The 25473-nt window shown below is 46.4% G+C and overlaps 1 protein-coding gene and 1 non-coding gene across 2 annotated transcripts in view; one reads left to right on the top strand and one right to left on the bottom strand.

The window, feature by feature from the left end:
* Nucleotides 1–11973: 11973 nt before the first annotated feature.
* LOC142583100 (WD repeat-containing protein 7-like) overlaps nt 11974–25473 on the bottom strand; it is a 126155-nt gene continuing 112655 nt past the window's right edge. The window contains exons 30-31 of the mRNA XM_075693404.1: nt 21343–21447; nt 11974–12611 (exon numbers count right to left, since the gene is read on the bottom strand). Of these exons, the coding sequence (XP_075549519.1) occupies nt 12426–12611; nt 21343–21447 (291 nt within the window). The 3' untranslated portion in view covers nt 11974–12425. The remainder of the gene's footprint in view (nt 12612–21342; nt 21448–25473) is intronic.
* Nucleotides 18707–18890, top strand: LOC142583782 (U2 spliceosomal RNA). Its single transcript, XR_012828654.1, has one exon. It is a non-coding gene; the product is annotated as a U2 spliceosomal RNA (small nuclear RNA).

Here is a 25473-nt window from a genome sequence, read left to right as displayed (position 1 = left end):
TTATAAATGACCTGTCCACAAATGAGTTGTATTTAAACCGGCCTTCACACGCCCCGCCCTTCCCGTTTGCTTGTAAAATCTGTTTCAAAAAATTTTGGAATAGTTTTCACAGATCTGCAGGAAAGTGACCACGCTGAACTCATCTTGTCTTGAGGGCAACGTCCAGTCGCTCGCGTCTTGTCCTCTAAAGAGCTTAAAAAGAAAAATTGCCGAACTGCACTAATCCAGCAACATTTTCCTTGAAGACAAGTATAGAGTTGTGGAATTTTTCACTGATGCTTCAAAGTGTGCAACTTCTGCATCATGTGCAGCCCATGGCCCAAACCTCTTCAACTCTAAAACCTTGCATAACCGTAGAAACATCTTACAGCTGAAGATTACGGTATTCTGATCACTGTTGTGCACATTGTGCAATACAAGATACAAAAGTCCATAGTATACACTGATTATTTAAGCGTTGTCACGGCCCTGTCTTGAGGCAAGCCTAGCTGAAATACCTGTTTTGAACACGCTCTCTTAAAAAAAAAGAAACATTCATGCAACATATCAACTGAACCTTGCTCTTGTTGTGTGCTGGGTGCCAGACCACTCTGGGATCGCAGGCAATGAAATGGCAGACAAAAATGTTAGGGAAGCTGTTCATCGGGACACAATTGATGTGAGCTGAATACCTGGTGTACATATGAAGCCAGTTATACGTTAGGAGCTACGTAAGCGCCGGCAAGCTGAATGTAACAAGGAAGTTGAAAACAAGCTGCGTCTGCTGAAGCCGCAATTAACCAAATCTTTCCCACTAGAGTTCAATTAACTTACCGAAGTCACCCTGGCACGGTTAAGAAAAGAACCCACTTATGGAACACATAACTACTACCCCTTGACTGCAACTGATCCGTCGACGTGTCCACACTGCGGAGAGACCCTAATCGTTCGGCATGTCATCACTGAATGTCTTGGACTTCACCGAGAGCGAGTGGCTTATTTTAGGAAAGTTTACTCGCACCATATACACCCTCCCCTCCCAGCCGTTCCTCGTTATTCTTATCAGAGGATCCACATTTAAACTTTAAGAGAGTGCTTAATTATCTTGCGGAAGTTAATTTTTCTTTAGAAATTGTGTCCTTCTGTACGAACGGTCAGGTTCTACCTCACAGGTGAGGAACAATGTGATGCATAAAAGTATGTCCTCGCACTTCTTGCATAGACAAGGATCGTGCAGTGAGGGATTTGGACGACTCATAATTCTTTCGCATTTGCGGCTGTAGACAATGCATTTGAGGCCCTGTATTTATTTTTTGTGATTATTTTAGAATCGGTGCACTAAAATATATAGATCTATTTTACGCGTGTGCCTCTATGCAGCTTTTAAATCACTACTTTAAACCTAAAATTCTGCAGAATCGCGGGACACCTCCTGGCGCTCTTTGGCCCTATAGATGCCCTCGCGCGAATAGAGGTCTAATCATCATCACCATTTCCTGAAGAATCTTAAAGGGGGCTTGCTTTTACGAATGGCGGAAGCACAGTGCGGGGGGCACCATGCGTAATCGCTGCATTAGTGGCATTGTCTGTGGCCACCAGCTTTGCTGGACGAAATAAAACAAGAAGTTGCCGCGTGACGTCACGGCCGTTACTTTTCGTAGTGCGCGCGCGGCAGTAGGCGACGAGCCGCCGGCTTGGGAACGCGTCTTTTTCTGATCGTGGCACGTCGTGCTTGTTGTACCACCACGGCGCGTGATGCGTGCACGCTGTTTTGCGGTCACTGCGTGGTTGTGCTACTGTTTTTGTGAAACGTGAGAGAGGCCGTTCTAAGTGTGGGTGCGCGAGGGTGCCACGCAAGCTATACCCCAACGAGTCGCAGCCACCCGTGTTCTCCTTAGCGAAGGGAGAATGTCGCCCGGCAATCGGCCGTGGAAGGAATACGAAGGGACAAGCTCTACAGAGGTAGGTGAATAACAACTCTTCGATAGGTAAAACACTTATTACTAAAAAAAAAAATCACGCTGCTGTCTGCAAACAGCACCTTCGTCAGCTTTTCTCGCCAGTTTCTCCCCCCACCGAAAAAAAAAAAGAAATTGAAGCGGTCTTTGTCAGTCCTTCATCTTTTTTGGCAAGTGCCTGAATGCAGCGTTCCAAAAGACGCTACCGAGAAGTGGGCATTGTTCTGTCGAGCGTCGAAAGCGGTATCACGCATAGAAAGGCGTACGTAGTTGTTTTGAGTTTAGCTGATTGTATTTACTTTTATTTTTCTGTTATAACAACGAACGCTCGTTTTGCGTCGGGGCGAATAAGCAACTGCGTCGAAAAGTGCTGTAGACGTCACTTCAGTCATTTTAGAGCGCAGCTCTTTTAGGCGACCGTTCCTGGGTCGAGCGTCGTCGTTGTTGTTGTTGTTGTTGTTGTCCTGAGTGGCCGTGGCACATACCCACAGTGGGGGATAAAAAAGCGTCGGCGTCGGTGTAACCGCGCGTACGTGCGCGCGCCACTGCTCGCGCGTTCGCCGTCGTCTTCGTCCACAGCTGGCTTCGATGTCGCTCATCTTGCCAGCGTACCCGTACTGGCCCTCCCTCTACAAAAGGCGCTGACGGCACCGGCCCACTGCCAGTCGGTGCAGTGATTTCGGTCTCAAATTATTTACGTCAATATATCGCGAAATGAAAACACGTGTAAAGATGCGCCCAGATTTGGCATTAGGGAGTATCTTAATCGCCGGACGTTTTCTTTTTTTGAGGCCCACATCGTTAACGGCACAATTTTCGCTATTTCACTGCAGCGTTATTTACACAAAGAGGACGAGTGTTCACATTTGCATGCTACAACTCGTGTCGTGCCATGTACTGCCAGCCATGTTTATAACTTTAGAGAAATGTCCGCTACTGCGGCATAGATCGTGAAACACCCAATAATTTCATGCTTTCTCAATACCTTCTCGGCTTTTCAAGAAGTTCATCGGGCGCAAGACTCCATCGATGACCCATTTTCAGACGCCCTCGAGTCATTTCTTGCTGCAATGCGTTCACTTCATAAGCAATAAATAAAAACAGCTTCCCTTTATTTCTTGTCGGCCGACTACAGAAACTACTGCTTTTTATACAATTTTGCGCTTGCATGTACAGTACACGCGGCCACAATTAGATTTGCGGCTAGCTCTATTAAATTCTTACCAAGTATCAGTCTAGTCTCTCCAACGACATTCTTTTATCTTGCCACCGGAAACGGCAAGCGAGGCAACAGCTCCCAGATATAATGAAGCCTGCTTGTTCTCACGGTGACGTCCCCATCGTAGTCTGACGCTTCTCACAGTTGGCGATATTCAACGGCGGCTTTCTTCTTTGAACCGCTACCGATCATGCTCTTTTTACCTGACGTTCCTTTTTCTTTTTTACGTGTACAGTTACAATATCCCCTTGGCAATAATTGAATTCTGCTGTTTTACGCGCCAAAACCACGATTTGATTATGAGGCATGCCAAGTGGGGGACTCCGGATTAATTTTGACCGCCAGGGGATCATTAACGTGCCCCATGCTAGTGTTCCTGTATATATACAGGAACGCTACCCCACGCAACGTACAGGACAAGGGGGGGGTGGCATTCTTGCTTTTCGCCCCCATCGATATGCAGCCGCGGCCGGGATTTGACAGCGGGGCTTGCCGCCAAGGGGACGTCTTCATGGTGACGCCACCATTACGCGTCACCATCGGAACAAGCAGGCTATCTCGGAGCTGTTGCCTCTCTCGCCGTCTCGGACGGCAAAATAAAAGAATGTCGCTACTACAGGGCAGGCGAATATTCGAAGTTTCGAATACGAATCGAACACTGCGCAATGGCTGTTAGTATTTGGAAAATGAACTATTCAGCATTTTTGAATATAGAAACTAACCGCATATTTGGCGACAACTGACCATTACAGTCGTGTTACTGTTAGCTTGCTAAACAGATTATCGCAAATTATCAGTTGTGAAACAACGACAAACGTTTTTGAAGCAATGCATAAGTAAAATGGTAAACGCAAGCTTTGTTTCAAAAGCGAAGCTTTTGTTTGCGAAAATCGCCTGGTTTTGGTAACCGTGGCAGCTGCCTGGCTGTTCTATCGCCGAAGAGGCCAACCAATCACAGCGCAGGAGGCAAGCGTCACCGCCGCTGGCTTCCTTGCATCACCACCAAGTGGCTCTGGCTTCCGCGGCAGTGGCTGCGCCAGCCGTGCAAGAAAAAAAAAAAAAAAAAACAAGAAAGCTCACCTTCGCGCATCCACGGCTGCACGGTAATGACGCTTAAAACGAAAATCTCAAAACAAACGTGAGCGGCGGCGGCGGCGGCAAATATCTGGTAGCGTCGTTGAGTAAAGCGCAGGACGGAAAGAGGTATGCCAGCGCATGCCAGCACGCCGGTCCGGCAGCTCGGTCCCCGCCAGTGACGTCACTCTCGCCGGTTCTCTCCTCTGGCAACCACCTCACCCGGCGCTCCGGGAAGCGATGGGGGCGTGTCCGCGGGGGTGATTTAGAAAGCGATTTCCGCCCCTTATATTAACAAAACGAAGAAAAAAATTTCGGAACCATAAATTATTAGGTCTGTTCTTCCCAATCCCTGCAATTCATGGAAATTGAAAACCGTTTCAGCTTCCCTTTAATTACGGTAATGACGAGTAAACGCTTCTTGCGGATAGAATGGGTACGCGCTTGTTGCCTCCGAAACCATGATGCGCTCGGAGGCGTCCATCGTACTCGCCCGTAGTCAGCAACTCCGCTTAACAAAAGACTGGGTATAATTTGTGTGCGCCTGTGTGTGCATGTATGTAGTTGTGTCTCGATTCTTTATGCGCTTAAACAAAGCTTCGCTGCATATAAAGCCCAACTGCTTGCAACGGACCATTTTCCATGTGCGCGCGGCAGGCACGTCCTTCAGCAACTTTGTATTTTTCACAACTTCTCAACTTTTTTTTCAACAAACATTAGCGCTTTCTAAAAGCTCGTCGCACAGCAGCCGCACATTCTCAAAAGTTTGTTTGCAAGCAGGCTATAAAGATAAAGATATTCGTGCAGTTCTTTCAAAGACAATTAGTGAACTTGTACTGATTGCAGTTGATTGTACGCTATGTCTTTATTCACTCGTCAGTACAAGCGTGGTGCCTAACTGTACCAAAATAAATGTTCCTGCTCTGAATATATGCGCCTACATTTGACTATTCGATATTCGATACCGATATTCATATTCAATTCGTATTCGAATAAGTTTACACTCACCCACCTTTAGTTGCCTCTAGTTTTATTCAGGCGGTTCAGGTGACGAATCGCATCAGTGACCAGCCCGCGCCCGTGATTCAGTTGCACCGCTCCGTAGTGAGACAGCGCCCTTAAGCCGTGCGCGCACCCGAAATTCTATGAAGGCGCCTACTAACACCACTGCTCGCTGAAAGCAGTCTGGGGTGGATATCGGACCCAGCAACCGCCCCGCCAGGCCGTCGTCCCGAAGACTTAAGCAACGAATGTGGCGACACACCAGCGAAGAGCAGAATTAGAACAGTAGTTAGGAAGCGCGATGCACAAAGAATAAGTATCAAGACCGTAGGGGATATGCTACGTATATGCGCAGAGGGGTTGCTAGCAAGGAAAGATAAATGGCTAGAAATTCAAATGCGGCTGAATGACGAAGCTGTGGTACCATGCGCGCCTTGACTGAAATGCGTCTACGAGATTCGGAACAGCCGCCTGTTATGGGCAGTTTTGTGAGGGGACCGTGACTGAACAGAATGACCGGGTCGAGGAAAGGAGGAGGCGCAGGCGTGCTTATTAGGCGAGGTGTGAAGTGGCAAAGGGTAAAATGCGAGAAGGAAAACCGAGGGCCCGCTTTTTACTTAGAGTAAAATAGACATTTAAGGAGCATTTATGCATTAGCGGCACATAAGAGTGAAAGAAACTGGAAAAAGACGCGGCTGGTTTAGCTTACCTATGGACAGGGGAAGAACGTGTTTTTCAAAGTGATCGAGTCAATTCCGTAAACAGAAACTATTGCGAAATCGCTTGAATTCAAAACCACATTCATACACTTCGTTTTGAAACTTACGTATATAAAAATGAGCCAATTTAAGCTACAAAGACGTGTTAGAAGACTTAAAAGAACGCGTTTTCAGTCGAAAGTGAGTCAAGTCCTTCGTGCCATTCAATTTCCAAACGGATTTGTCCAATTGCAGCGCTCTAACGTTATCACGTGACTACGCTCGTATGGCGTAGTCACATGATGCCGTTGGTATGGCGTTATGGCGTGAACTTTGTTTTTGCTTTCACTGGTGAAAAGACTGCTGGCTGTGAATCACTACGTCTATGAAGATCTTGGCGAAAATCGGCACCTAGACCAGGTTTTTTGATGGTACGTCCGCTAACAACTCTAAAGACAATTAAATTTATTAACAAATATGGCTCAGTGGCGTAAGCAGGACTAACAGTTAGGACGTGGATCACAAAATAAAGAAAGAAACAAAAAAAGAACGCGTACACCCAGCCACAAGCTATTACGAAAATTATTCGACTAGAATGTGCTAAAACATTGTCGTATGCATTTTTACTGGCTAGTGCTACAAGGTGCTCGGGGATTGAATGCCCGTGGTCCGTGAACTTTTGTGGCCTGGCGTACATTCACACTTTCCGGTCAAGCCAGCCTCGCGCTAGAACTCCCATAGAGATGAAATGCAGTAGCGTACATCGCTGGGCTAGTTGGTTTAACTTGCACAGTAAAACCACGTTAATACGTAGCTAGCGGGGAACGTATATAAGTTACACGCTAAGCGATGTACTGAGTAACCGACAATGGCAGATCAGTAACTATAGACTTAGTGCCAAAAAAAAAAGAAAGTCGATTCTCACTCAAACACACACGCAGACAAGTTTTATTTGCGAGCAGATACAAAAAGAAAACATCACCGACGATTACGATAATCCCTAATGCGAAATGTGAGCGCAGCTGTATATGTGTTTTCATTTCGTGATGTACCGGCTGGCGCGGGCAATCTATTTCCTGCGGAACATTGCAAACGGAACTGAGTGTGGCGGCGCGACTGCCTCGGTAATCGTGGCGCGTGGGCTCGATTCACACCAGCCGCCGCAGACAGACCTCCCCTCAAGCAGTGCTTTGTTTCCAGGCGACGCGCGACGCGCTTTACGACGCGCACTATCTGGCGCCATCTCGTAGCCATCGTCACCGCAAAGACCGTCGTGCGCGGCACTACGCTTTTCTTCTCACGCTTTCTTCATGCCTTCCTTCGCTTTACGCCTCATGGTCCCGCTGCACCCTCCTCCTCCTCTTTCCTCCTCGCGCTCTCTTCGTCATCGCCGTCTTTCACCCCCCGCTGCGCTCCGCGTTCGCTCTTTCATCCTTTTGCTGTGCTCGTTCGCTCGGTTACGGGGATGCCGAGGGACGACGCCGACGCTCGCCGCAGGAACGGGCGAGCTCCACTCAAAAATCTGTGATTTTCCCTTGCCGCCGTGGCGCTCTTGCAGCGACGACGGCATCCTCAAACTCAACAACGTTGCGAGCCAATTTTTCCATCAGGCCCCATTTCTCTGCGAACGTCTTCACGACGGTCAACGTGCGCGCCGCGTCCGATACGGAAGAGTCATCATTCACGCCGTCATCCATGACGACGACGTAGAAGCGCTAGAGGCTATGAGAGCAGGAAACACGTCATGGCTACCATGTTTTGACGTCACCATCAGTGACAACTGCAGCCCGCGAAAGGTCAGTGCGCCGCAATTTCGCTATGTGTGTCTGCGCGCACATTTCGCCGATTTCACGCTTGTACGCACCTAAAAGTAAAGTAAATGCTACGCGCTAACCGGTTGGCCTACGTTTAAGCGACTTAAGTGACTGGGACTTAAAGGACCCCTCACGAGGTCTGGCCATTTTCAGCAGACAAGCGCAGAGCATACAATGCGCGCTAACGATCGTGTTTGCAAAGAATTACATCGCTACGCGCCGCGGAAAGGTCTGAAATTTCAATCCGAACGCCGTTCCCTCGCGGCGACCGCGCTCCAAGACGTATTCGTGTCCCTGCGCCTACGTACTCGTGTCCGCAGTGTGACGTCAATCGGGGTGACACGTGACTTCGAGAATTATTCAAGGCAACACTTGTTATTTGTGTGATCTGTTGCTTGAATTGAGGAATTGAAGTTTAGAGGACTAATAAAACACAGACGGAATGTCTGCGCGTTTTTTTGTTTTTCTTAACACCGAATCAAGAGAGATGTACTTCCGCTTCGTCTGCTTTTTCCCACGGTCGTGCAGTCACGTGCGCAGGTACCGAAATAATAATAATAATATTTGGGGTTTTACGTGCCAAAACCACTTTCTGATTATGAGGCACGCCGTAGTGGAGGACTCCGGAAATTTTGACCACCTGGGGTTCTTTAACGTGCACCTAAATCTAAGCACACGGGTGTTTTCGCATTTCGCCCCCATCGAAATGCGGCCGCCGTGGCCGGGATTCGATCCCGCGACCTCGTGCTCAGCAGCCCAACACCATAGCCACTGAGCAACCACGGCGGGTCAGGTACCGAAACTATGCCATTTTCTATCGTGTTCCAGCGCATGATCACGCTCTGCGTTCCGCTTGTTCTGCTTCAGTATTCGTGTAGCACTGAATTATACCGCTAGTCTTGTGTCCTTGTGCACAGTGCGCAAAATCGTGCGCTGCGCGAAACCAATCAGAACAGCTCGCGCGCGACGCCGTCAGCGAAAGTGCGCAGCGCCAAAAAAAAAAAAAAAAAAGAAGCGAGGAGAAAAAAAAGAAGGCTGGGCCCGTGACGTATGCGTCGCGCGATCCTCGAGGTCCGGTATGGGAGGACGCAGGGAAAAAAATTCGCTTGCGGAGGGTAGACAGGGCGAGAAGACAGTGTTTCGCTTGTCAGTGGAGCTCGCCTCTTGAAATTATGGGTTAGCGGTACCGAAATATTTCTTCTATATCAGCTATTAATGAGCCGATTTGAAAAATTTGAAAAAAAAGAACGCTCCCTAGAGGACACGTAACAACTTCCAGCGTATAACCAAAATTTGCTATGGGGCCTGGTGAGGGGCCCTTTAAGCGGCGAACCAATACACTAGGTTTAATGGCGACAGGGCGGGAGAATCATCGCGACTTAAACGGGAGTTACTTATTAGGCTGGTACGTATTGACGAGGTTTTACTGTATGTCTTTTGAAACTAAAGAAAAGAAAACAGGCAACCAATCTCAGTAACAAGTTCATGAATTCGGGACATCGACCACTGCAGCGAAGCCGACCCTCGGGCGATGTGGTCGGCGTAACTCTATGGGAAGCATTTAAAGAAAAGATCGATTGCGGAGTAATGCCTCATCTTTCGGGATTTGCACTTTAGGCACTTAATCTCGACAATAGACTCACGCTATATGACGAGTATAGTTTAATTCCGCTGGCTAGACCTCTTTCCTGGGGCACTTTTGTAGGCCCGTTTAAAATGCATGGGGTGGTTTTTAAAACGCCAATTGCAGCGCACCGAAAACTCAGGCGCTAATTGCACTCTAGTGGCACGTACTGTAGGTCTCTCTCTATATATGCAGGTGTAGTTTGGTTTTATTCCACTAGCTGATTAGTTTTTCCTGGGGCACTTTTGTTTGCCCACTATGCGGCGAAGCAGCTATACAAGGGCAAAAGATTTGCCCGTCGTTGAATTGATGGGAAAGGGCGCGTCGACCACGCTAAAAATGAACTCGACTGTACAGTTGTGATGCATATGCGCACCCTGACGTGTAGGAAAAGACGATGCTTTCAGATTGCGCAAGAAGCAGCGGGCCAAACGGCTTTATGTAGTGACACCCAAGCACTAAACGCCGCTTCGCGCGCCACTTTTTATCACGTTTCGGCGCATGGTAACATGTTTCATTGGGTGTATAGAAAAATAAGGTATTTGGAATTTAGAAAAAAATTACTATCAGGAAAATTTTGACACAAAAGGACATCGCCAAATGAAGCACTTTTTAAACGTGTTTACTTGATAGCTTAATGTACCGAGTATGCCCAGCTTTGAATATTATCAGTGTATAAAAAAATTCAAAGTGAAAGCTCATGAGCTACAGACCGCGTGACGGAACTAAGTGAAGAAGCGAGACTCTCCGTGTGACAGCAAGAGAGAGAGAGAGAGAGAAGGGAAGAAGGAAAGGCAGGGAGGTTAACCAGACTGAGTCCAGTTTGCTACCCTACACGTGGGGAGGGGAATGGGGAGTGAAAGAGTGAGAGATAGAGAACTTAGGCGTAGGATGTCTATAGTGGGGCACTCATGTTGCCTTCAGGTAGTGAAAAAGCGCTCGAACTGCTTTCTGCGCTAATGAACTGTGAGAGGCTCTCAAGATCATCGCTTCCGTAAATGGCCTGTCATCGAGTCTATTCAAGGCACACTGGAGCTTCGTTTCGTTTAATAAAGGATGCCGCTTTAGTTTTTAACAGTTCAGAAGTATAACTAAAATCATTCGCGCCTCTTAAGTGGACGCAAATCTCGCACGTTATAGGCGAAGATTAGGTTAGGAAGCTTTGAGAGAGTGAAGCCACAACCGGTGAACTACACGGGGTCAATTGTGAGAGGGGCTGCTGTGAGCCACACAATTGCTTAGCTGCGCAAACACGTCACCGCTTGACAAGACTTCCCGGACCACCGCCTCGTCGGGAATATTTCCTCTCGCGAGGTGACTGCTGCAATGTCCTCGCAGCGCAGAAAAACACTGGTTGGACAGTCGGTCTGACACGACTAACTTGATTCCGGGCTTTTAAAGGCTGTCACATTAAAACGCCTGGAAATACTCAGAATACATACAATGAGTTTGTTTCCCCACAGACTAAGTCGTGCTGTGGGGAAACAAGCTTAGAGTTTATGGCAGAGTTTCCCGTGCACAATGTTTTATTATTGTGAGAGCAATTATATGGACACTCCAGGCGCATCTACGCCGACGTCATCGGCGTCGTCTTCTCCGTTACCGTGATGTTCCGTATAGAGTCCAAGCGCGCTAACACCGTGGCCGCGCGCCGTATGCTGCCGGTGCGAGTGAAAGCGTGCGAGGTTGAGCCGAGAAGCCTGGTGCATGGCTCAGTCTCGCAGGCTACGAAAAATGGCGCACACCAACGCCGCAAACAAGCACGTGTCGGTGTCCATTTTGTTTACTATACAGATAAACAGTAGTGGCGCACGCAAGGTAACGTTAACTCGCGACTCTCGCATTAGAAGCGCGAATTAGCATCAATCAAAGCCAGCAAACAGCTCAGAAAGCTTCACTTACATTGATTCCCACATTGAGGCGGATCCACATAATTTTATTACGATATCAATTATATGGACAGTCTATGCGCATTCCCGGCGTCGTCGTCGACGTGATGTTCCGTATAAAGTCCAAGCGCGATAACATCGTGGCCGCGCGCTGTATGCTGTGGGTGCTAGTGAAAGCGTGCGAGGGTGAGCCGAGAAAGATGATGGCTCAGTCTCGCACGCACAAGGGAGGAAGGTGGGAGGGAGCGCGCCGTTTTCCATCGTGCGAAAGGCAGAAGGGGGGGGGGCGTTTCAAGATAGTGCCGAGTGGGTCCTATCTTAAAAAGTGATATGCGGCGAGTAATGAGTGCAGGGCGGCGCCGAGGGCTGATGGCTTCGTGCGCGCTGCCTTCTCGCGGCTTAGTTTGCGTTGAAGCGAGAAGCAGCACGAAGGGCAATTCGCTTGCTGCTGCTGCCGCCCTTCCTCACGCCAGCGTGTTGACAGCGAGTGTCCGCGGTCATCTAGTGATATGTGTTCTCACACAATGCCATGAGATTATATCCACTAAGAGACCCAAAACATGATTGACACAGTGACTCTGCAAGGGCGCAGACACAAGTCCACACAGAGAGATGCGACCTTATTTTTCTATACTGTCGAGCCTGCAGTACAACCCATCGGCCTTTTCTGCGTGTGTGCAGGCATGGCAGGCAACCCCAGCCATTTGCGCACCTTATGCAGTAATTCATTCGCAGAAACATACTTGTTATAAGCAGAGAATAGACATAACCAGCAGCGATATACAATGCATTTAATGTGGTGGGGTCTTGGCGAAGTCGTTCAGCAATTCAAATCGTAGGCGGCTAGTAGGTACAAGGCACAAGGTGCGACGTGACAATCTGTGGTGACATACAGCAGTGAGTGTTCGGGGTACACAAAGAAGATGCTTTGCACTTTTGACGTTTTTTTTTTCTCGGGAAGTAACACACCCTAGCGGCAGCACGACAAACAAGCGCATCACGATGCGCCGGCGCAGCCATTTTAATCGCAACGAAACGAATCGTAAACACAATGTGCGTGTTCTTCGTGATGTAACATGGAAGAATAAGTTGTATCGACTTTAATTTAATTGAATGGTGGGGGTGAATATATGTATTTCGGTATTTCCGGCGAAGAGGACCAAGTGGATTAGCTGAGGGTGAAACGATGCTCGGTGCCGTCGGCTACCATGAGGATGACAATGCGGCTGGTGACCCACACTAGGCGCGCCATCTTGAGTGGGTTGGCAACCACGCTGTCCGGCAGTTGGGGTGTTGTGTGGGTGCGCAGGCAACGCGGCTGTGCGTTGCCCAGCCCAAACAGACCGGCTGCAGTCTGCAGCAGAAAAAAAATGCACAGTTGGCAAACAATACCGCTGTTCTGCATGGCCAAACTGTGCAGACGGCAAGACAAGAGATACGTGTACGGGACAGATGTGCTGGCTATCAAATAATTTTTTGCTCAGAGCTATAAATCTATAGAGTTGATATACACTGGCACGCTAGGAAAAGCCGGCCAAGCAATTCACTTAGCATTGTACTTTTGCATCCACACTTTTGTCATTTTTGATATATACTGAGCATCTCCAAATAAAATTGGCAGTTTCACCCAATGAGCGAAGTATTGAAATTGAAAGGTTTAGCATAGCGTTTGGGGGGAGCTCTTCGGTATTGTTCCGTACGTGAGGGAAACATGATGGCAGGGCAGAACACGCGAGGTAACTGTTGTTATGCAGCAGAAACAGTGTCCTGGCAGCTACCAGGCATCTCAAAATGTTGTCACGATGAGTGCGCCCAATACCGTCGCACCTTGATGGTGCACGATGGTGTTGGTACTGAAGGAAAACCATCAACGTTTGTAGGTTGAAGCTTACTGTATGGTCGGCTCGGACTGCACACAACTGCACAGCAGAACTGCCAGTATTTTGTGCACGCAATATGTCGGAAGCGGGAAATAGAGCGATGACCTGGCTTTACTGCAGATCCAATATGAGCCGAGTATGAAGGTGCGTCATGGATCCACTCGGATTCATTGTTTTTGCCACCAAATACTAACTCGCATACGCGTGCAAGCCACCCGCGTTGTCAATATCCTGACGGCACGGCAACGACGATGGAGGAAATGTGCCTTGAACGTACGTATAATTGCCACTGCAATAAATTCTCCCGTCTCGCAATTAGCATACCTCTTGTCCTCCCATCTGTGCTGTTTGTTATGTTGAACGGAAACGGACCGATGCCAGCTTAGAACTTTCGTGGTATTACTGTGCTGGCTCAGGACAAGGAGACATAAACATGTGTATCTGAAAAGGGGCACTTAGTAAAATCGGGAGTGGATACAGACTCGTGTGTTACACTTTTGAAACTCTGCCTGCAAATATTTGGAAGACAGGGCTGCCAGTGAAAATTAAAATGCTGGCTAAGGGCAGAGGAAGCGTGTGTTTGTGTCAAAGGTTCAGCCTGTACTAGACGTGTGTTGTTTTATTGCTATATAATAATAATAATAATAATAATAATAATAATAATAATAATAATAATAATAATAATAATAATAATAATAATAATAATAATAAGTTGCTAGTGAAAGATAAATGTGCTGAAATGTAAATACAGCTGAAGCTCGTTATAAACAAGTTGCATGTCACATGACAATACCTTAGTTATATCCTAATATTGTAAGCACAGATTCGCTACATGCTGATATCGTTGAAAAACATTAACGTCTACTTTATTATATTCAATAATTTGTTATATCCGAGTTTCGTTCATCGAGGTTCAAAACACGATCAGTATTGCCGATGATCAGCTAAGTTTGGGGAAAATACCTCAGTGTCGAACATACATTACATTTTATTATTTCCATTAGCCAGACATAAATTTTGCAGAAGATAACTATAATTCCCCAAAAGTACTGACTTTGTACGTGTAACAAAGTATGTTTTTTCATCAATGCCTCGATCACAATCGTTGCACAAGCACCATTTGTACCTTCGTGTTCAGCAAAGAACGTAAACATGAGACAGTCTACCAACGGTTCCTTGCTCCTACTGCTTATCAGCATAGCCTTGTTGCCAATACCTGTGACTATCACGCGACACTGTTGCACTTATCATTGGCAACTTGACTGAGTAATGATATCATAGCCTTCTGCATAATATGTAATAATATTCCGGAAAGTAAAGAGAAGTGGCCGTCGTTGGAACAATATGGCTGTGGCGCTACTTAGGCCGAGTTCCTTCAGCGTGCTTTTCGGATTTGGGGTGTTTGCTGTTGACAAAAAAGAAAAGAACTTGGCAATCAATAAAAGTGGAATAGTTGACGTGTGAAATATGAATCTTTTGGTTCCTGTGCCTTTTCATAACCAAACCATCTGCTATCACCGCAAAGGACCAACACTGCTTCCTAGAGCACAGACAACCTCTGTCCACTGCCGCGTTCAGCACCAATGGTGTGTGAGAACTCGCATGGTTTGTCGTTATTTTAAGGGTAACGGCTTTCACCCTAGTTCTCCATAGGTGGCAGCAGTTTTGTCGTGGTCCGGTAGGCACACACAAGTATAGAGGAAGATACACTTGTGTATACCTAACGGAAAACCACAAAGCAGCTGCCGCCTATGGAGAAGTAGGGTGAAATCATTTACCCTTAAAATAACGACAAACCGCTCCAGTTCTCTCACACCATTGGTGCTGAAACGCGACAGAGGACAGAGGTTGCTTGTAAGCGATGATGCAACATGTCATCGTCATCAGCTCAATGTAAGTTCACCACGCGAGATAGTGCTGACTAGGGTGACTTTTAGTAGCAAGTCTATAGCAGGCATTCAGTGCAGAAAGGAAACAAACTACGAGAACACTGAAACGTAGACACAGTTCCGTGTTCCAGTTAATCTGTATTTGAATCGAGCGCATATGTACGCATATAAATTGATGAAATTAAAAAGTAAACCCAATGAAGAGATCTAGAAGTCGATATACATTGGCACGTGCAGAACCAATAAACGCACACAGTCACTTGTTGTGCCTTGGTGATTTTGAAAGAAATGCAAGCTCCTTGTCTGCACCATACCTATGCCACCTGACTGCAGTATCTCCACACACCGCAGTTCTCGCCAATACAAAACAATCTTTGAACAATGGTTTGCAGCCACAGTCATGTACACGGACGTCCAGGTGACCCTAGACATAGCTGTAAACACTGTATGATTATATCCACAGAACCTCTGATTAAGGCACCACCTGTCTAGTTTTTGCCTGTCGCTTTGAACGCATTATGTAGCGAAAAGGCGCCGGGTCCTGATGAGCGGAAGTTAATGAGTTTTTTAAGCAATAAAAGTGCCAACGTGACGTTCGGTACTGACACAGTGACCACGCGTTTCCCAAAAAAAAGTATTGGAGAGGAGGGCGCCCGTGGGGGAGGGCAGCGAAGACGAGAAAGAAACCACTAGCTCGCCTTCGAACTCAGAGTGCTTTAAGGGCCCTTCAAGAGTGTGAAAGATGGCAGTGTGGATTACAGGGTGAATGTGGACAGATAACCGATGGTGTATTAGAGCGAAAAAACTGGAGGCGAAGGCAGGAGAGTTGAGCTAAAACCTTTGCTTGGCAGTAAAACCAGTCACAAGCCGAAGGATGCACCAGCATGCACTGAAGCAGCGAGGTACATAGTCTTCTATTCAGTCAGTATTGTCTGTCTGCCCTGGGAAAATCTTCTCGACTTCGCAAATTTTTGGCACTTCACAGAAAATGTGCTTGGTGAAACATAAAAATAGGTGAAAACCATAGTTCTGGGCTAATTTATTCACGCTTTATCATTTGTATCGCGCTAACGAGGGTGACACGACGGCTATGGTGTCGTTCCCGTTAGCGCGACACAAATGGTAAACTGAGATTGTGTGTGTGTGCGTGTGTGCGTGTGTGTGCGTGTGTGTGTGTGTGTGTTTGTGTGTGTGTGTGCGCGTGCGTGCGTGCGTGTGTGTGCGCGCGCGCGCGCGCGCGCGCGCGCGCGCGTGTGTGTGTGTGTGTGTGTGTGTGTGTGTGTGTGTGTGTGTGTGTGTGTGTGTGTGTGTGTGTGTGTGTGTGTGTGTGTGTGTGTGTGTGTGTGTGTGTGTGTGTATGTGTGTGTGTGTGTGTGTAGTGATGTTCTCGTGCGTGACTCTGCCGGTGTGGCGACGTGCAAAGAAGGAATAAGAAAATTACGGAGAGGAGCGCGTGAATGTCCTTTGAATTATCAGATTATCGTGTTAAATTATCGTCCTTTATCGAATTATCGGTTTAGGGAAAATTTAATGTTACAACTGTAATTTCTTGTTCCATCACACACTGTGCAGTTCTTATCTTAAGGTTCTTTGTTACCTTCAAAATTTCGGCTCCATAGGTCAGTACTGGGGGAATGCCTTTGAATAGAGTCCCAGTTTCTTTATCACAATGTCACATCTTACACTAACATGTCTGAGTTAAATCGGACGTTCAGTATAAAAATGCTGATAATGATGAAAAGGAGTTTCCGATGAGGTCCTGTACAAAAGCAGCGCAATCACAATGCTACAATACCAATCCTGCAGTCCAATAACTGCCGTCGAAAGTTGATCTTGATGGGAATTCAGAAATTTTACCAGAATACACATTCTGAGTTGCAGCGAACAAATATCTTCACTATAACCAGTATTGCTGTGAATCTCCTATTTATATATATGCTTTCATTGTAGCCGGAAACAACCCATTCATGTAAAGCATGACTAACAAAATTTTAAATTTAATTAGTTATATATCTAGGGATTAGATTTTTCGGCATCTATTTCTTTTTGAAATTCGGCAGGCATTTATCGGCACTTATTTTCGTTGAAGATACGGCAATTATCGGCACCAATTATTTCGTACCATACCGCCTTTTCGGCTCTTTGAAAGACTGCCCGCATGTATTTATTTAGGGAAGGAAATAGCAAAATGTAAAACGTAAAAACTGTATTGTCATAACGGTAGTGGCGCAAATTATATACGCAAGAAATTTGTTAAAGAAACATGCCCACACACTTGCAGATATTCTGGTCTGAGAGCTGGGGTGCTGTAACGTAAAGCTATTCCAAACTTTTCTATTCCATTTCTGCAATCAGCCCTCCACGATTGGTCGAACCTCCCCATCCAGACAGCTTGTCTGTCAAGCGACGCCAGAAAAACCGCGAGAACTCGTCATCTGTACATGCTGATTATGCGCGATTACACTGAACAAAAGACATGATTATTTCAGATTCTACGGCCTTTTCACCATCAGCCCTCCGCTATTGGCCAAAAGTTTTCGGGCTGCGTCCACTTCGCCTGTCTGTCCTGCGACGTCACAAAACCGCGAAAGCTCTCCGCGTCAAAGCGGAGTGTACGTATTAAAGATGCATCAGTATGCCGAACAAAAGTGCATTTTTTAAGGAATAGCCGGAGATTGTCCCTTTCCAAAATAAGTATATCCCTCTAGCACTGGCTACTCGGAGCTACCGGGGAGAGTGGCTTATTTGCGTAGAATAAAAAAAAATCGCCTGGCAGTATAACCTTGTCGAGCCCCTTCGGCACGTACACGAAATCACTCTGCCAACTCTTATTCGTGGAGGATTCGTTTTAGCGGCATTATTATCCTGCCGTTGCACGCCGCTGCTATTTTCTACCGAAAACTCACCAAGGAGAAGCGGACCAATCGCCAACGCCGGCGCATACCCTACTCGTCCGGTTATCTGCTTTAAGTGCGCTAGCCCATTCCCACCGAAACCCTCGCCATTTGTACATACTCCACGCTTCTGGTGAGCCAATTAGAAAAGAAAAAAAATATTCAGTGCCATTCCATTCTGAAGGCGAATGACCAGCGAAGCTGTGTATGTGGGCCCCTTAACGCTGTCCATTGCCGTGTCCATTGCCACTGTCCATTGCCGTGTGTCAAACGCGGTATGCACGTTATTGGAAGGCGAGGTGCGACCAGTCGCTCATCCACGCTGTTGAGCCTCGGATGACGACGAGGCACCGGGGGGTATACATAACCATGTATTGTTGCGAAACGCGGCACGACACCTTTTACTAACGAATCCCGACACTTTGAACAGACACGCACCTCACCGCACTCCGAGGGCGCACACTGCAAGGCGATCGTGCGTTGGTTGACGTCCCGCACTGCAGTAATGGTTGTGAGGTCACTTGAAAACCACAAGCGGTCGCACACAACTCGGGCTACACCAAATTGGTTCACCACAAACTCCCTCTGAAACCCGGCCGTTGCTCCCGTGAAAGGTTCCAAGTTTACGGGATCGGGGCTACATGGGCGGTTCGCATTTCTTTCCGCCTCGCAGTCTCGGCGGGCAGCACGCTTACGGGACCACCACCACGGAAGAGCGCAAGGAAAAGAAAGGAGATGCACAAGCGCTTGGAACGCCGACAAAGAGAGGGCGGTGCGAACGTAGACATGGCCGACGCGGGCCAAAGTGTAGTCTCTTCTTAGCTTAATATCTGATATTTGGACGTAATATTGTATTTGGACGTAAGATATCAAACTTACTTTTGCAAGTTGGCGGAGTGCTTAAAGCCTGCTTCACCTTCTCCGCGGGTCGGCCCGGCATTGCACTATCTTCGGGATCGGCCCACGTATGAGGATAAATTCCCTATCTAAGCGGCTTGGTAAACGCACGCAATTTTTTCCAGAACGTAACCATGTAGAGCTTCGCTATAAAAACTGTCAAGTAACGTAATGCTGTTCGCTTTGAAAACAAACATAAGTGACCTCCTGTAAACGAGAAGAGCGCTTCATTGGCCTGTTCAAACAACGCCGCGAGTCACTGCCTGATGCTTGCGTCGGTGGTTACGTAAAATTCACGTCAGGAGATTGGAACGAAAATAGATTGGAATAGCTTTACGGTATAGGGTCCCTCGCAACATTCCTTTTTGTTTCACTCTTATTTGGGGAAAACAGGGAAAACAAGGGGGATGCGGGAGATGGAAATTCTGGAGGAAGAGCTAAACGAGAACAAAGTGAAAGCAGGAGCCAATGTTTCGACAAGTGGACTCGTCTTTTTCAAGGCGACATACGCTCTCTTTCGTACAGTATATATAGGTACGGTTCTTCTGGTGGGGTTGGTTCCTCTAAAAGGGGGAGACGGTAAGACGGGTGGGCGAGGCATTGACAGAGGGTATGAATAGCGGTGAGGGTGTAGAATTAAAAAGACAGTTCTGCTGCTGAGCGTCGGTGGAGGAATGTGAGGTAGCGCCGTGTGTCAGCCGGTTGACGTGTCACTGTGGGTTCCTCTTTTCGGGGAAGTGGCCTTGATGACGGGGGCAGGAGGGGGGAGGGATTATTTACTGCACCAAGTAGCATGACCTGTTTGTTTCTTTTTGTAAAACTGTCTATTACAATGCCCACCTGCTTTGGTCTCACTGAGACTGGCAGTATCGCAAATAAATAAATAAATAAATCTACTCCACTGGAGGTCAGTGAGCTATCGTCTCTGAAAGAGAATAAAATTAGCGGCAGAAAATGCTGCTCGTGAAAAAAAAATCAATAAATATATAAATGAAGAACGAGAGGTATGAGTCAAAGAAGAGGGAGATTGGAATATTATTGACAATCCAATAAAAAAAAGAACTAAGCAACTTAATGAAAATTAACTAAGTGATGTTGCCTGTAGTTTGAAATTTAACATAGCCAATAGATTCTAAAGCTTCCTCAGAAACGTTAACGGTTGTTGGTTGCAATGCCTTGAACTTATGGATGACATATGATTTTCTGTATTTTCTGCCTCGCGCTGGGCGGAAATTCGACTGCATTATGTCAAGTTTAAGTTCATCAAAGTTATGATCTGGTTGGTTGAAATGCTCGGCGACGGCTTTGGGAAGTTTTGAGTTGTCTCAGCAGGATGTCCGTTTAACCTGACATTCATTGATTGTACCGTTTCAGCGCTATATTGTTTCTAACAGAAAGAACATTGAAGCATATAAATTACATCGGAACTACTGCAAGTAAAGCTAGTTTTCACTTCGCTTGTAGAGCTATTTGTGGTTCTTTTAATTTTAACGTCACTTTGAAGGTGGTTACAGGTTTTGCGCCTGCGGCTCTTATTATTAGGAATGATGTTGGCTGACTTTTGAATGCACTAACATGTCTTTAAAATTTCTGTTGCGGCCATAGGTGACTCTTGGTACATCCGGGAACGCTTTTCTCAGACGCTCGTTACTTGATAATATTGGGTGGTATTTTCGTAGAATGCTGTTTATGTTTGGGAGGACATTAGAATATTTTGTTATAAAGGCTGGCGGTCTCTCGAATTCTGGTGTAGGTTGTTTCTTAGCTAATTCCGACTGCCTGTCCGATCCTTTCACGACGTCATAAGCCCGGTCGAGAGGTATTTGTGGATAGGTTCTTACCGCTAGCGTTACTTTAGGATCATTTAGGTGGCAGGTATAATCGTTTTCTTCACTACAGATTCTCCTTGTTCGTTTCGCTTGTCCGGCAAAAATTACTTGCTTGCAGTGTCGCGGGTGATGAATCCTGTAGTCTAAATGCTGTTAGCTATCCGTAGGCTTCCGGTAAAGTGTCGTTCTCAGTTTTCAATTTTCTATGTAGACCGTCGCGAGGCTAATTAGGTCGTTTAGCGTGTTTGTGCCGTGTTCCCATATTATGAATATGTCGTCAGTTTAACGCAAGTAGGCGCTGGGTTTGAAAGGGTATGATTTTATCAGGTTTGCTTCAAGCTGTCCCATGAACATGTTGGCATACGTGGGAGCGAATGGTGTTCCCATGCTTGTGCCGAAAGTTCGTAGGTAACCCGCCGTGGTTGCTTAGTGGCTATGGTGTTGGGCTGATAAGCGCGAGGTCGCGGGATCGAATCCCGGCCACGGCGGCCGCATTCCGACGGGGGCGAAATGCGAAATTGGAATCGGCAGGTAGCTTTTGGTATTTATTGGTAGTAACCTCAGATTCTTATAGATATATTTGATAATTAATTACTACGTATGCCGTCCACACTTTTCATTTCAAGGTTATCAGTAAGCTGTCACTGCACGAATGTGACGCACTAGAGAGAGATGGCATACGGTGGCAGTCATTACCTGCCAAAAGCAGAGCTTGTTCTCCCCGTTGGAGTAGGTGGCCAGGTGTTTGCCATCAGGGGAGAACGTACAGGCATCCACCGATGCTGAGTGGGCCGGTGTCACCTGCAGCAAGAGCGATACCCTCAATGAAAGAAGGTCAAGTGGAAATCAAAACGAAGAAGACATGTTCCAGTGTCTCTCTGTTTTCGGTCGTAGGGCAAACTCAACAACCACGCAGAGAAGGCACACGAAAAACGACACAAGCGCCGACAACTGAACCTTCATTCAGGAAACGTTGTTTGTAAGAACGAGCCTGTGCTCTGCGTTCACCACGTCACTTTAGAGCATCTCAAGATGCACAACTTTCAACCGCATTTCAAAAGGAGAATTGCGGTGTATATAATGTTTGAAAGTTATAATCACGTATTTATTGCCGTTCTGCTTTGTAAAATAACCTCCTGGGACATGAAACCTATGTGCCAATGTAGAACTGTAGTTGTATGAAAGAGTGTTTTGCATAGTTTGTTTAACAGCAAAGCAGTTAAGGAGTGTTACGCAACGGCTTTCGTGCGGCAGTGGAGGCCGATGTGGCGACGGCGGGGTCAATATAAGATATAAATGCCTTGCAACATATGTTGGAGCCCAAAACTTTCTTTGAAAAGTAAAAACAAATAAAGAAATCAATATTACCTCGCGTTTGCGCGTTTTATTGCGATAACAATTATAGATACACTCCAGGCGAATTTCCGCCGTTGTCGCCGCCGAGAGGTTCCGCATAAAGTCTGAAAGTGCGATAACATAGCGACCCCGTGCCGTATGGCGTAGGTGCGAGGGAAAGCGCGCGAGGGCGAGCCGAGAACGACCAACACCCTCTAGGTGTTGGAACGACGGTGGCTTGATCTCGCGCGCGCCAGGAAAGAGTACATGCGAGGAGGAAGCGCACTGCCTTCTCGCGCACCAAGGAGGGGGAGCGGGAGGTGTGCGCGGGTCATGGCGGGGAGGGGGGGGGGCAGGTTAGCAGCGTCTCCTTTTCTACTCCGGCCGCGGCTGCTCATGACGCGGCCGCGCGCCCCCTTTCTTGGAGTTAATCTATAGTGGGTGCATAGGGTAGGCAATCCGAAATAGCTAATAGCTTCGAGTGCTTTGTGTTCTCCACGCCTGGTTCGTGTTGAAATGAGAGGCAGCACGAAGGGTAATTCGGTGGCTGTTGCCGCCGCTCCTCATCACGTCAGCGCTCTTGCAGCACATGTCCGCGGTCATCGAGTGAGATGTGCTCGTGTTTGCCTGTGCGCGCGTGATGACGCACTCTTTAATTTAGTTAGTGAGCGAATGTCATAGGGCCGATAAAACTGCTAACCTTACTTCGAATAGCTGTCTAATAACCGCAATCAATGCTTTGCTTTTCGGGCCAAACTGCGACTTTTTGTTTATCCAGTAATCCGTAGCTGTTGCTTCTCCCGTCGCATTTTGCCGTATCCACTTTGGATGCCAGGTAGGGGCTTGTACATGTGCGGTGGCGAAACGTGATGGCGTTGGAGCCACGAAGCGGCCGTATGACCAGGGCGTTGGTGAGCACGAGCAGGTGGCGCCGGTGATGAATCTAAGCGCAGCCAACTTGGTTCTTCGGAAGAGTTTGAGACGTTACTTATATGCAGCTTCGCTCTCTTTGATGTATTCTTTGCTCGGATTGGAATACGCCTGCAAATGAGTTTTTGTATCCTCTTGTAGGTCATGTGTTGCAACATCTGCCAGTCTGATTTAGGTATACATGCGTGAGAGGGATGCCATATACGCTGCTTCGCATGAGCAAGACACGAGGTTGACACGCATGGCACGAAACAACCGCGTGCCTGACTAAACATAAGTTTTGGTCAGTGCCTCTGGGTGAATATATCATTACCACCTAGATCAAGTTACTCTACTCCTAAGTTTCCTTTCAAAACACTCATTTGTTCAATGTCTTTAGTATGAAACGTAGTTGCAACAGCACTACAGGCACTGCATCTCGGTGTGATTGCTGTGACGTTGTCTATGAGATAAGCCCAGTGGAAAACAATCACTCTTTTTCAGTCGTAATGCAAGTAGCATCTCTTCACTTGCACAAATGAACTGTGCCGCTTTTATCTGCAAAGAAGCTTGCAGGTTTTTTTGTTGCTAGTTGTGCACAATGGGCTTCCAGGTCCTTTTCAAATGATTTAAAATAAATGATTGAATTTTACATTCGATACAATCAACAGCACATAAAAAAGGAAAGGAAATGTGCCAGGGGGTGTATATTCAACATTTTTTATCGTGTAAATATCGGCCAACTTTCCGGCACAATCTGATTTAAACACATTCGCTTACAATGTGGTGAACGACAGGTCTGTTTGGAAACAGGCAGTATTATTTTCGCTCTTGAATCACGAAAGCCCAAGCTTAAAGTTCTAACTTAAGAGTTCCGAGTATTAGTCCAAAAATTTCAGGGCCAACTGTAAAGCAAGCAGGAATTAATTCTGTTAATCGAAAACTTATCACCACATTTTTTGCACCTTCAGAAACTATAAAAGCATACTATGGCTTTACATATCAGGAATTTTCAATTCTTAATGAGTTTTGTCAAGTTTACATAATGCGAGATCTCTCGACAGAAACATCAGCTACCAGAATGTCACATATTTCAAGTCTAGCATGCTTGAAATGCACCTATCTAGCCGCATGCGCAGTCGCTTGTCCGTAAGATTTCTTTTGGAATACGTGCCATAATCAAAAGCCACTGATATTTTCAGCCGCAAATTATCCATTCCCTTTACCATGCACACATCCATAGCCATTTATGTTACTGCGTATCAGCCTGGGGTAACACATACCTCGCTCACCTCAGCCAACTTCAACGCCTGCAGAATCAGGCGCTTCGCCTCATGGCTTTCAGCCGTTTCCTATCCAATGCAACGCCACTTTATTGCAGTTTAAACATTCATCCTCTTCATAAGCTCTTTCAGTTTAAGTTAACAATCGTGATACATAAGTTATTTCGTAATATTGCACATATAGATGGCTTTATCATTGAAACTTGAGTAAATACTACCATTACTAGGTTCTCTGAAGTCGATAATCGTCTTTTACCTAAAGTGCGCACAAACTGGTAAGTTCACTACCACATTCGCGGGAATCAAACTGTGAAATTCTATTCCACATACCATTAAATCACCCCCCACAGAGCATATATTCAAGAACCAAGTTAAGAAATGTTTTATGCAGCAACTCTGCTGATCATAACAACTAACTTTTGTGATTGTAATAATAATTGACTTAGCTTTAATACTACATGTTATATTACTCTTATTTGTATTGTATTGTAAACTTCCATTGCTTGTTCATTACAGAAGATTTCTTTGCAATTTTTTATCTTACTAAACAGCTTTATATTTTCTTGTTTTTCGCACTGTTCCTTCTTTTTTTCATATTGACCGTAAAGTCACCGTAACCAATGCTTGATCTATATCTCGTTTCTTTTTTTCATTTTGTTCATGTATGGGAACCCCAATGACAGTTTCTAACTTTGGAGCTCCCTGTGTAGCTATAATTTTGTATACAATTCTTTGTAAAACTGGCATCGTTGATGAATAAACTTGAACTTGAGCATGAGACTTATGCCCTATGTAAAACATTGTGAAAAACAATGGAACAAGTTAGCGCGCTGTATGACGACATACCGACACCATGAGCACACACATAGCCGTATAACCTTCAATTAGTTTTTACTAAAACCTTTTACAGATAGCGAAGTATTCAAACTTGCAGAACAGGTATAATCAGAAGTGTTTCAAGATTTATGCGACAAAGTTTAGATATTTTCATTGGCACTTTTGCTTTTGATGAACTATCTTGACGTGTACGATTGTGCACTCAGCCGTTGAAGGGAACATGCAGCGCGTAGCAATGCACTTGGTTCATTGCGGCATCCATTAGAGGAGGGGGGAGGCCGTGCACACATTGGAGGAAGGAGGCTCATTTACCACTCTCTCGAGGCTGGTTAGGGTACCCGTGCTTTTTCGAGTAGAGTAGTAATATTAAAATGTTTGCATTGTTTTAATTTCTGCCAATGATTTGATATGAGAGAATTATCACTGATCACGTTATCGCTTTGCTGCGAGATGAGCGTGCTTT

This window comes from Dermacentor variabilis, chromosome 5, assembly GCF_050947875.1.
Source record: "Dermacentor variabilis isolate Ectoservices chromosome 5, ASM5094787v1, whole genome shotgun sequence".
Lineage (NCBI taxonomy): Eukaryota > Metazoa > Arthropoda > Arachnida > Ixodida > Ixodidae > Dermacentor > Dermacentor variabilis.
The sequence above is the reverse complement of the archived record's forward strand: the minus strand, read 5'-3'. Positions and strand labels throughout refer to the sequence as shown.